At 34.5% G+C, this 13,949-nt stretch overlaps 1 protein-coding gene across 1 annotated transcript in view; it reads left to right on the forward strand.

The window, feature by feature from the left end:
* The window catches only part of ADCY2 (adenylate cyclase 2), a 554,774-nt gene that overhangs the window by 411,071 nt on the left and 129,754 nt on the right, over positions 1-13,949 (forward strand). Inside the window, exons 6-10 of the mRNA XM_021004443.2 lie at positions 4,829-4,940; positions 7,916-8,043; positions 11,368-11,526; positions 12,161-12,293; positions 13,496-13,672. Of these exons, the coding sequence (XP_020860102.1) occupies positions 4,829-4,940; positions 7,916-8,043; positions 11,368-11,526; positions 12,161-12,293; positions 13,496-13,672 (709 nt within the window). The remainder of the gene's footprint in view (positions 1-4,828; positions 4,941-7,915; positions 8,044-11,367; positions 11,527-12,160; positions 12,294-13,495; positions 13,673-13,949) is intronic.

Raw genomic sequence — 13,949 nt, forward strand, 5'->3', positions numbered from 1 at the left:
TGCTTTAAGGAACTTAAAAAAGCATGACATTTTAACCATTGATTGAAAGCATATGAAAGTACCACTTAGCATTATCATAAACATCAACCATAAGAGTTATCAGAAATGCTGTGCTAAGTGCTCTGAAACAGGGCAATTAATTTATATCTTGCAAATTCAAAGCAACCTTTTAAAATGCTAAATACACGTTCAGTGTAATTCAAAGATCATTTATTAATACCAGCTATGTGCCAAGAAGTAGTCCCTATCCTTAAAGAGTTTATGGTCTACTGTAGAGAAACATGTACACAGAGAAGCACTTACAACTATGAAAAAAATGATTGAAGACTCGGGGTAAATAGAGGGGGAATCAGGAAAGACCTCATTTTAGGAAGTCACTTGAACTGAGCCTTAAAGGATCCTAGAGGTTCTAAGAGATAGGGATGAGAAAATAGAGTGTTCCAGGCATGGGGGACAGCCTTTGGAAGGAAAGATGTGCATAAGAGATAGAATGCCATGTATGGGGAATGTTTAGAAGGCCATTTTGTCTGGGAAGTAGAATACATGAGGAGAAGTATTGTGAAATCAGTTTGAACAGAGAACCAAATTGTTAAGGGCTTTAAATGTCAATCAGAGGACTTTTTTTAATCCTAGAAGCAACAGGGAACCATTGAAACTTCTTGAGCAGGAGAATATGTTCAAATCTGTGCTTTAAGAATATCAATTTAGCTGACTTGTGGAGAAGGGACAGGAAAAGGGAAGCCCAGAGATAAGAGACCAATCCATTAGATAACAAGCATTTATTGAGGGCCTATTACTTGCTGGGCAATGGGTATATATAAACAGATAAAAACGAAACAGAACTTCTGGGCCACTGGATGCTAATTAGGAAACCAGTTAGTTCTTCCGGTAGCACAGGGGATGAGGGTCTAAATCAGTGTGAGGCTCTGTAAGTAGAGAGACAGAAGTAATTTTAAGAAATGGATATCCTTTCATATCTATTCATTTTACACACAAATAGATCCACTAAATGTGGAAATAGAGAATATTTTATTTGGTCTTTTAAATAATTTTGCAATAAATTAGAAAAGTTACTGATCCTCAGTAATCCTTTGTAGAGGTTCTGAACCTTTTGTGTGCCAATCTTTGGGAATCTTTTGGAGCCTATAGACCACTTCTCACAATAAAGTTTTTAAATGCATAAATTCAATGCATAAAATAAAATACATAGAATTACAAAGGAAACCAATTATAGTAATCCCTTCCACATAGTGGGTGGGAGTGAGGGGGTTAGGGACTGGGCACCCCTGCTACCTGGAAAATCTGTTTAAATTTTGTTGGCCCTCCCTTTTGTACCAGAGAAGAAGTCTGATTCTTTTTCTCTTATGGGGTGTTTACAGTACCTTATTGTAAAATTTGGGTTAAGTATTTGATCACAGGCTCTGTGTCATCTGCTGACCTTCACATATCATCTGTGGCTTCTGTAAAACTCCCAAAACTTTCTCATTTTATTTCTTATGCTGACTCACAACATATCAAAACCATGATGGAGAAAGTTGCAATGTGGAAGGGATGACTGTATGCTGAAATGAAGTTATAAAATATTTTAGGTGAGTTCATGGACCCCAGGTCACCTACTATTTCATATAAATGGAGCCCAAAGGATGTGTTTCTTTAGCCAGCTGATGTCCATATCACCTCTCCATCTGGCTTCTGGGAGAGTATCTGTTCCAGGGGAGTGCTAGGCTTCATCATGGGGCAGTTTCCAATAAGCACCAGACACACCTGTATATTCTGTTTAATTATCATTAAATAGAATAGCCAAAGATTCTGCAGAACATTGGAAGAAGGTGACTTTGTAAAGGATAAACTGAATACCTTCTTATGGAAAGGAAAGGCAAGCAAGATGGTCTTTAGAGACAAAAAATAAATCCATCTCGCTATAGGAAATATTTCTACATGTTATAATTAAAGTTAAGAAGCTTGCAGAGATTTCTTAGCACAAAGAAAACCTGATTAAATAAGGTTCCAGAATAATAAGAAATGAAAGGATTAGAAATATCAGCCTGACTAGGTATTGCCAGCCCTGAAGGCCCAGGATTTTACTGAAGGGCAGCATTCACAGTGCCTGATAAGGGAGAATATTCAGCCCACTGCAATTCTTCTGCCTCAGATATAGACCAAAGTTCAGCCACCATTCTTTAATCCCTATAAAGGTTTGTAAGTGACTGATAATCCACACTTGTAAAGATAAGCATAGATTTAAATGAATGGAGTCCCAGAAAAGCAAAGGTTGAGTCCCATAGCAAATATCTTTGAGTAAACATTAGCCCTGATATTCCAGGGTTAAACGGAACTATGAGTGACTAAAAACAAACACAGAGAGCTGTTAAACAGCATTGGAAAATCAATGGCAGGCCAGCTAAAATTTGGTGAAAATGATAACATGGATTGTGTATTTTAAAATGACTTGAAAAATAGATGAAATTTAAACAAATACACAGCGACATACACACACAAACCAACCAAAGAGGGCAAATGGAAAGTGAATTTATGTTCTCAAAATGGACTATGTAAAATGTATTGCAGTATGCACTGTAAGAATAAATAATGTTTACTTGCTGGCTTAGGCAAAGAAGGGAGTTTGGCCTTATTATTTGAATCCAGGCCTGTCTATAAAAAGTATGCTGATAATTGAGGCAGGAACTGAATTGTTGTTGTTATTCACCTGAAATGTATTTTATTTTCCTATGTCAGCAGTCCCTGGTTCACCTGACATGGGCAACCCACTTTTATGAAGCAACACGATAGAGGATAGAGTAGTAGAATTGGAGTTAGAAGGACTTGGGTCCATAATACCCCTCATATACTTACTAACTGTGTAACCTTGGGCAAGTCACTTTAAATTTCTTTAAGTTTTGGTTTTCCAGTCTGTAAAATAGGGATTAAAAAATAGCACTTCACAAGGTGGCTGTGAGAATAAAATGAGATTTTAAAGCAATATGTAAATATAAGCTATTTATTTTGCAATAGTTATCTAGAATCCGGACAGGTAGGTGGCGCAGTGGATAGAGCTCTGGCCTTGGAGTCAGGAGGACCCGAGTTCAAATGTGATCTCACTAGCTGTGTGACCCTGGGCAAGTCACTTAATCCCCCGATTGTCTCACCCAAATTTTAAAAAAAAAATAGTTATCTTAAAAAGGACTTTAAATTGTAGTTGGGGTTGAGGGGGCAGGAGCAGTGTTTCCAGCCAGCTAATCCCAATGACAACACATTAGAAAATTCCACAAACTAACTGTTTGTCAACTCACTTGAATATGAAAAATCAATGTTGATACTTAGAATAAAAGTTAGAAGACAGACATACAAAAAGACAATTATATTGATGTTACCCTAAAAAAATTAAGTTCTGTTTGGTTACCCAAGTGATGCTAAGTGAAGTTTTTGAGCTGAGTCTTTCAGAATTACTGTAAAATGTTCCCCTAATAGAGTGGGCTGTGGTCAGCCTGCTTTTCACTTTGTCAAGTATAAAACTAGAGTTCAAATAGTTTTCTTTGGCTAAAGCAATTAGGTGAAGATGGAAGACCTTAAATCCTTTGTGTTGTTGTTAGTCTTTCATTCTCAAAGAGGACCAATGACATTACGAGAATGAAGTCTTGATTTGTATGTGAATTGGATTTAAGTGAGGCAGAATTGTGCAAAGTCATCAGCCTCCCTCCTCCAGAGTCATCAGAATCTTGTGGCAAGACAAAAGTCAAGACAACTGGTGATGGCCTACCCCTTGAATTTATACATTATCACGACTGCTTGAAGGAATTTGGGCTAATTAACCTGGAGAAGAAAAAAAAATTAGTGTTGAGTGTAAAAGTTCTTGTCATATACTTTAGAGACTATCGTGCCAAAAAAAAAAAGTGTGACTTGTTATGCTGTTCATGAGGACATAACTAGGAGGGATGGGTATGTTAGAGAAATACAAAAGAAAGTACTAAGTAAGGTATGAGCAGAAAGGTAAGAGGAGAATTCAATGGAGAAAAAAAACATATTTTAAGGAAACAAACCTTAACAGTTTAGTGCTATCCAGAAGTGGAATGAGCTGCCATGGTAGGTGAAAGGTTCCTCTTCACTTATCCTTAAGATAAGCTTGGATAGCTGCTTACGAATATAGTAAGGGAAACTCCTTTATGGGTACAGGATAGGTGGTCTCCATTTTATGATTCTGTGAGTCACTATTATTATTATTATTATAGATTTCATTGGATTGTACTGTATTCTTATAAAACACTTTATAAACGTTAATATCTTTTATTCTTCTAACAACCTTCTGAGGTAGGTAGTACAAATAGTACTCCTGTTTACAGATAAAGCAACTGAGTGAGCCTGAGGGATTAAGTGAAAGGTCACTTAATAAATAAGTGGTAACTATGGCACCCACTCAAAAATCCAGGGATTTTCCTGCTATTCCATGTGGTCTGGGAAGGTCTTCCTAAGTAAATGCATTATTATGTCTTCTGCACAATTCATTTTTACTGGCCTTCAGTAATGATACTACAAATGTTGGAATCATGACTAACAATAGATAAAGTGCAAAGTTCAAACTAGAAAATTAAGCATAAAAAGTAGATGGTTGCTTTCCATCTTTGAAATAACACCCAACCTCAGTAAGCTCTGTGTAAGTTGCAAAGGAAAGTATTTAAAATAATGAAGAATTCAAGAAAATATGCAGGTAGTCAAACTGGCTCAGAGAAACTGTATTCTTCATGTCAAATTAGTAAATTGGTGATCATTTATGGGGAAATATTTTTTTTTCCTAATAAAATGTTTTCAAGTGCTAATTCCTTTATTTTGATAGCATATTATATGCTGACATTGTTGGATTCACCCGTCTGGCTAGTGACTGCTCTCCAGGGGAACTAGTGCACATGCTGAATGAACTCTTTGGAAAGTTTGATCAAATTGCCAAGGTGAGTCACTAATGGGAAGCACCCTCTGCTTCATTGACTTACCCCTGCTCCATCTTTTTAAAAGTTTACCTTTTCAGAAAAATGCTGGCCATGAATCCATTTGTAAGTAAACAAACCACCTTATTATTACACTCTTTCTTCTAGAGATCTATTGCATGCCTCTGCAGTGATGAATATCATTTTCTTAGCTAGCACAGCATGAAATTATATTTCAGCATACATCAATGGTAACCAATACTGGCACCCTGCAACAAAGTTTTGTGTTGTTTTTCATGAATTGATCCAATCTCACAGAATGATACTAAAAATGAAATCAAGTGTAAACAATGGGTGGGGAAGAGGAAATAAGAGGGAAAATGGGGAAGGAGAAAGATAATAGATTTCAAACAAATACACATTTGTGAGAAACTAGAAATTAGTTAACTACTTCTTGCTGTACTTCAATAAATCAAGAATCTGGTTTCTTCAACTGATCCAGAGCCTGGTAATTATTATGACTTAGGACACTACTGGAAGCTTGAATTGAAGTGAATTGTTATACTTCATACCAAAAAAAACGCATGTGTTTTGAAGTGTCATTTTAATCCAATTAAGTGCACCACAGGTAGCTAAGTGGTACAGCAAATAGAGTGCTGGGTACAGAGTCAGGAAGACCTGAGCTCAAATGCAGCTGTAGACACTTACAAGCTGTATGCCCTTGGCAAGTCACTTAATCTCTGTCTGTCACAATATAGTATAGTATAACCTTTCTTTAGCACCTACTCTAGAACCTACCTTCTGAACTTGGCACTCACAGGTCACAAGTTGAGATCCTCTAGATGTTGTAAGGACCAAATGAGATAACATTTGTGAAGTGCTTTACAATCCTTAAAACACTATGTAAGTGCTAGCTATTATCATCTGTTTCCCAAAAGTAAGAACTAATTAGTCTATCTGTGTTTTACTGCCTATGAAGGATTTGTTTCAGAATAATCTATATGCTTTTTACAAGTCAAGAAGCTAGGGATATGGTACTCTTATCCAAACCCTCCTTGGTTTGGCAGCTGTTAACACTTTCATGTACAGAGCTCATCAAGAACTTCCCTTTGAAAAACTATGAAGTAATACTCAAATCCACTCACATTCCTTTATTTACCACTGTCTCATTTGACTGCTTTCCTACCTGCCAAAAGAGAATGAGAAACCAAGTATCAGCAGGGACATAAAACTCACTTTCAAGCAATTATGATTTCACTTGTAGTGGTACTCTTTCCTTCAGTGTAGACAATTTGAGATGTGTGAGATGATGTCTCAAAGCTGTTTAAATTTGTATTTCTCTAATCAATACTGACGTAGAGCATTTTTTAATGACTATTATTTATAACTCTGATTTCTTCACCCAAAAACCGCTTGTTCATATCCTTTGACCATTTATCAATTGGGAAATTATTCATATTCTCATAAATTTGACAAAACTTCTATATAGTTGAGATATGAGACATTTATCCAAAAAATTGTCTATAAAATTCCCCCATTTTTCTGCTTTTCTTCTAATTTTTGCTACATTGGTTTTATTTTTACAAAACCTTTTTAATTTAATATAATCAAAATTTTTCATTTAACATCTCACAGTACTCTTGCTTATTTACAAATTCTTCTCCTAGTCATAAGTCTGATAGATAACATGTCCCATGTTCTTTTAACTTACTTATGATGTCTCCTTTTATGTCTACGTCATGTATTCATTTTGACTTTATCTTGGTAAATGGTATAAGCTGTTGCTCTATACCTAGTTTCTGCCAGACTGCTTTCCCTTTCCCAACAATTTTTACCAGATAGTGAATTCTTATCCCAAAAGCTTAAATTTTTACATTTGTCAAACACAAGGTTACTATAATCATTTACTGTGTATCATATATATACTGTGTTCCACTGAATTACCTTTCTATTTTTTAGCCAATACCAAATAGTTTTGATAATTACCACCTTATAATACCGTTTAAGATTTGTTATTGCTAAACCTCCTTCCTTTACATTTTTTTCAATAATTCCTTTGATATTCTTGACCTTTCATACTTCCAAATTAATTTTATTATTTTTTTCTAGTAATTCATTGTTAATGACGAAATTAAAATGGAAAGTATCTCAAGCAAACAAGAGCTTAGTACATTGAGTTTAATGCAAACTTTATGGAAAATTAATTCATTTGCTATATTTTTATGAATTTCATGTTCTATTGAGATTCAGAATCTGTGTTTATAAATTAGCAGAGGGAGGCCTTATTAAGAGATAATTGCTTTCTTACACTGGATTAAAATAATGTTATCAGGCATTGTTAAACACAAAATTTATATTGTCTGAAGTAGACATCAAAATAAGGACTAGGTTCTATTTTTATTTTCTGAAAGAAGAAAATGGGTATACTGGGCAGACTAATTCAGATTTAAAATTGGATTTAAAATAAATTTGGCTTTTTCTTTCCCCTTTTATGAATATGTGTGTGCATAAACTTTTATGAGGAAATCTAAGTTTATTTCCTATAGCCATTTTTTTTGAATTTTATTTATGTTATGGTAATGCATACAAATAGTAGAAACTCCTTAATGGAAAGTTAGAAATGAGAGGAGGGAGGGTTGTATTGAAAACTATAGGAAGGGTCAGGCCAGAGTCTATTGATCTAATAGAATTTAATTCTTTTAGTTCTTTTTTTTTATTTTATACACCAGCTTCTGAGAAAGCACAGAACTCTAGATTATTCTGCCCACTCTCCTGCTGTCCTTTTATCTACATACCTTCTTCTTCTTCTTTCCCAAAATGGGTGAATGAGTGAGAAACAGTAATAAAAAATCATTCTGGCTTGATTTTTTTTTTCGCCTCAAGTATAGATGACTATACATTATTTTCAGTAAGAACAAAACCCTTCATATTACATAAATGTAAATATCATATACCCTTGTGCAAGGTCTTCATGCTGCTTGTCTCTTTTTTTCTTTCAGGAAAATGAATGTATGAGAATCAAAATTTTAGGAGACTGCTACTACTGTGTGTCTGGCCTCCCTATATCTCTTCCAAACCATGCCAAGAATTGTGTGAAAATGGGACTAGATATGTGTGAAGCCATAAAGTAGGTACAAAGAAAATGTTTACTCTTAAAATTAAAATAACCTAAAAATTTCATCCTTGGATATATTGTTTCTTTACAATAGTAATAAGTACATCTTAAGAGTTCAGCATTATTTGTGATAATAAGGCTAGAAAGAAAATGTGTTCATCACAATCACAGGACAATGACTAAATAAATTAAGGTCTATTAACATAATGGATACTAATTCAGAGAAACATGGGGAAAACTTCATAAACTTCATGAAGTGATGCAGAATGGAGAAAGTTGAGGTAAAATAATAATGCATGTGATTACCACAACAATATAAATCAAACCAGCTTGGAAAGACAGCATTCAATGTTTGTACCATGCTGCTCAAGCTCACCTTTCTGTTAAAAATCCATAGACCTTTTTTTTTTTTCCTTAGGGAATGTATGGAATGTAGAATGGATTTTTTCAGTGATTGTTGGGAAGTATCTTGTGTCAAAATAAAATATTCATCTTTTTAAGAAACATGGAATCATAAAACATTAAAGCTGTAACCTTAGGTTACTTCTAGTCCAAACCATTCACGTTACATACAAGGAAAAATTTATCAGTATATTTCCATCTTTTAACACTTTTAGAAGGCAAAGAACATAACAGTAAGATCATGGGAATAAGAACTAGAAGGAACCTTAAGAAGGAACTTTGTCTCTAGTCTAAATCCTTCATTCAGCAATTAAGAAAATTTCGGCCTACTCTGAGGTAGCTATGTATCACAGTGGCTACAGCTCTAGCCCTGGAGTTAGTAAGACCTGAATTCAAATCCAGCCTCAGACACTTACTTGCTGGGTGAGCTTGGGAAGTCACTTAACCTCTGCTTGCCTAAATTTAGTACTATTACAAATCTCACTGGGTTGTTGTGTAAGTCACTTAGCACAGTACCTGGAATATAGTAGGTACTATATAGATGCTAGCTATTATTATTATTATTATCATTATTATTATTAAATTCACTGGCCCTTTGGTGGAGGGGGGACAAAACATTTAGTTTATTAATTATATGAGTTAAGAATAGCAACTTATCATTTTTCATGTTGCTATTGGGCATAATGTTTATTTTCTTCCTCAAATATTTTCACTCTCATATAGAAGTAATAATTATGTTTGTGCATCCTAATCCTCTACACTCCTCTGTTAGTGATTTTTAAAAAATTGAGTAAGCCATGTGTGAAGATGTCAGCATATACATCTCTCTCTATATGTATATATACATACATATAGATCCATATATATATTAATAGAACCATATATAAAGAGAGAGCTCCAGGAAATGGCATAAAGTGAGATGAGTAGTGATTGATAGATATTTATAAATTAGTTTCAGAATGAAACTTTCTTTGGGCAAGTCACTTACCTTTTCAAGTGTCACAATAAGACAATATTGGTATGGGGAAGAAGGAACAAGAGATAGTTTCAGTCTAACAGGTAACTTTTCTAATCAATCCTCACAGGATTATAGAAGCCTTGCTTTCTAACTTACTGCTAGTTTCCATACCTTTCTATCAGGAAAACTCAGTTCACCAGCACCATAGGAGATATAGGAGGAAATAGAAAAGAAGCAAAGTGGGAAAAGAAAGAGCTGACTAGAGGAAGAAGAGGGAATATTAATTCACTCTCTAATTCCTGTCACTAGCAAGCACCTGAAAACACCTTGCTTCTTCACGAAATTTAACCCTTTAATTTACCTAAAGTCAAAATGTCTGCTTTATGGGGGGGGGGAAGGTTTCTTTAGCAGGGTATCCTGCTTCTTTCTGGGTTGAACTTGAGGAGTGTTCTTCAGTCCCAAAAGGAACTTTGCTGTGATTATTAGATTGAATAGAAAGGGAAAATAAAGTGGAGGAGGAAGAAAGCCTTCATTACTGAAGGAATATTTTCCCCTTGAATGTCTTTTCAAAATCAGGTGGGAAAGAATCTTCAAAGGAGAAAGTATGCAGGTAAATATTCTTTTTTCTTATCCACTCCACAGGTTCTCCCAGGGTAATTATATTACAGTTATTTCTACATATTGATGAACTCAGGAAAATTAAACTAGAATTCTTTCATTAAGTCATGTATTTCAGAAATATACCTCATATAACTCTGATCAGAAATCTTGATGAATTAAATACAGTGAGAAAAAGTGGAAAACATACCCAGGCTTGGAGTATGTCCATTGACTCTTTAAGCAAAGTTGAAGATAACTGTTTCTTTGTGCGCTGATCAGGGTACTACATTTTCCAAAACAAAAAATAGTGAGAATGGCATTGTTTTGAGTATTTTGCAAAACTGTTTAATGTCTACCTTAATGTAGGGTTCTCATATCTGCCTCTATATTCAATCTTTAAAAATATGTTGCTTTGATTGAAGTATATGAAGAAAATTTGGACTCACACAGATATATAATTAGACAAAAGGAGATGTGTTCAATTAGACAAATAATGTTTTAGTATTTATATGGTAATAATTTTTACCTTGGGGACCACAGGTATCCTTGGACTACCCTCTGAGAACTGCTGCTTTAATGGAATAGAGGAACTTAGAAGCCATTCAGATGAATATGCAAGAACTAAACAGGAACCATGAAAACAATTATACAACAATATTGTAAAGAAAAACAATTTTGATAGATTTTTAACAGTTCTAATCAAATAAATGGCCAATAATGTCTCCAGAGGATCTTTGATGAAGTGTTTGTGGCAGGGGGTCAAGGGGACATGTCAGAGTTAGCAAAAATGATGCCACTGGAACATGCTTTGTTTTGTTTTAATGCATAGAAGAGAATAGAAGGAAGTTCTGAAGGAAATACAGACAAATAGAACAGTTTTGAAGGTAGCATTTAGAATGTATTGTATTAAAACAAAACAAGAAGCATAAAATGGAAATATTTGGTTTCACATAAAATCCTCATTCATATTCTGTATTTCAAAAAAACAGCTGATTTGGTTACTCAGATTAATCAAAATATTTCTAATCCTTTCTCCTCCTCATGCCTCTTCTTTTTCCCAAAATGATCACTGCCCTATTCTTGTCCTTTAATCAAGATAATTTGCAAACTAGTATGGATACTGTTATATTGTTCTTTGCTCTGCCCTTCCTTAAAGTACCTAGTCTCTGCCTTTCACTTAACCTCTGTTACAGGGAAGAATACAACGTGTTTCCTTTTTGTTCCCTAGCAGTTGTCTTGTACAACATAATTCAGTTGGTGACAGCATTATTTTTAAACTATATGAAAAAAAATGTGATAGAATGTCAGCTGATTTGTTGGGGATGGGAAAGAAAATCTACTTTACCCATTTTATACAAGTCTTTTCTTCTGTTTAGGAAAGTAAGAGATGCAACTGGAGTTGATATCAACATGCGTGTGGGAGTACACTCTGGGAATGTCCTCTGTGGTGTAATTGGTTTGCAGAAGTGGCAATATGATGTCTGGTCTCATGATGTTACACTAGCAAATCACATGGAAGCTGGAGGTGTTCCAGGGTATGGCAAATCGACTGCATTCATTACTTAAATCCTCATTCTTGACCTGGTTCTTATTTGACATAATCCTTACTCCAACATATATTTATAAGTTAATAAATAGATGTTAATTATTATATCTGATGACCTACTTGGTTTAGTCATTTGTCCTTTATCAGAAAACTAAGATGGATAAAAACTTGAATTTGATTCCCAATGTGTTAATATCATTTTCCCCAACATAATTTTTGATCATTGAAAAGAAAAAAAAACATGCTTTGTATGCAGTTCAGTGCACATCCTGCATAAAAATACTTTTACATAAGTTTCATCAAAAATCTGCATGCCTGAAGTAGAACTGGATATAATCAAAATTTTCAGCTGGTGCAAAGATCCAAATTAAATCTCCTTTTTTCTGTATGTGGCAGAGAGCACTTCAGTACTAGTCCCTACTGCTGCTGAAATAGACATCACAAGCTGTCACACTCTGGACATACCAAGCCTTTCATTCACATTCACTTCTTGCCTATACACATAGCTTTTCTTTCACCATTAAAATGGGAAAATATTTGTCAAAGTAAAAATAATTTTAACACCACACACCACCAAGATAACTTTTATATTGTCCTGATCAGGTTTAAAAATATAATTGCAGGCGTGTTCACATTACTTCAGTTACCTTAGAACACTTGAATGGAGCTTACAAAGTAGAAGAAGGAGATGGAGATATCAGAGACCCATATCTGAAGGAACATTATGTCAAAACCTATTTTGTGATCAATCCCAAGGTTAGTATTGATATGAAAAGTCTGTGGATGATTTTGAAACTATTATTTCTGAGATAAAACTGTCAGAATTGTAAAGATTTCAATAATTTTGTAAGGTATATATACCAGTAGTAAAGTCCTAAGAATATAGAAGGCTGTCGCCAAATATTTATGCAGCTGAGTTCGATATTTCATGTTTATCAGCCCACAGTTTTATCTTTTTAATTTTTATAAAATTGTGTTGGAAAAAAAAGTTGTTTTGGAGTCACTGCACACAAGCACAATCAACAGGACTAAGTTGAAATTGGTACTGAGTTTCTGTAGATATATGCATTAAAGGTGGCTTTGAAGCATCTGTTAATCTTTATTAATTATTCACAATATATATTAATGGACATTGATGGCTTTAATAAATTGACATCTATTCATCCATCAACACTTCTTAATTATCTACAATGTGCAAAGCGCTGGGATACAAAGATAGGTACACCATAGATCCTGGTCTAAAGGAAGTTAATGGGGCAGAGGTAGATGTAAACCAATAATTGTGATACAATGGAGAATATGAATAATTTATAATGGTGAATTTGTGTTCTGTAGAATTTAAAAAAAAACAGTAGTGTTTTAGAAATGGTCATACCAAATGGGCTAAAAAAATGTATTATTATTTTGGTACTTAAAAGGATACTTTTCAGTTTCCTGGAAACTTTCTTTATCCAAAACATCTAACTTCCTAAAGATTTTAGATAAATTATGTTTTAATGTATCTAACTGTTGAAAGTAGGCTAAGTAAACTGATTAGAAGTAGATTTATTTAAGTATGGTTTTATGGAGATGATGTGTTTTCAGCTGGGATTTAAAAGACATATTATGTAGTATAAAATATATGTATATAGATAGATTTGAGCAAAGAAGATAGAGGTATAGACAGATTTATTTATTAAGAAATTCAGTCTTTAAAAAACCAAACCTTGTAGAGCAGCTAGGTGGCGCAGTGGGTAGAGCACCAGCCCTGAAGTCAGGAGTTCCCCAGTTCAAAATCAGCCTCAGATCAAACACTTGACACTAGCTATGTGACCCTAGGCAAGTCACTTAAGCCCAATTGCCTAAAAAAAAAAGCATTAAAAAAAACCTTGTGAAAGTCATTATATATACTATAGTATGCAAATGAAGCTAATGCTTTGAATGTCCAAAGTGCCTGCTACTTTGTTTTTTGCAACCAGGGAGAAAGACGAAGTCCTCAGCACCTCTTTAGACCCAGGCATACATTAGATGGAGCCAAGATGAGAGCATCTGTCCGCATGACCCGGTACTTGGAATCCTGGGGAGCAGCCAAGCCCTTTGCACACTTACATCACAGGGACAGCATGACAACAGAAAATGGCAAGATCAGTACCACAGTATGGACTTTTTTATGTCACTTCAAGTAGCATAATTGTGAAAGGAAAATATATTTTCCCAGTAATACATGTTCCACCATTCTTTGACATGTAAACTACAGTCTATGTAAAACATTTTTAGTTTCCTTTTCCAAAGAGATCATTACAGATGGGTAATTTGTGAGTTAACATCAACTCCTGCACTCTATGAGTTTTGTTCTTCCATGACTTTAGTTTCTAAATCCAAATGGTCTCAACTTTGTTATTTTTTTATAATGACACTGAATCATTTTAGACT

Source organism: Phascolarctos cinereus, unplaced genomic scaffold (assembly GCF_003287225.1).
Source record: "Phascolarctos cinereus isolate Bilbo 61053 unplaced genomic scaffold, phaCin_HiC Scaffold_4;HRSCAF=312, whole genome shotgun sequence".
Lineage (NCBI taxonomy): Eukaryota > Metazoa > Chordata > Mammalia > Diprotodontia > Phascolarctidae > Phascolarctos > Phascolarctos cinereus.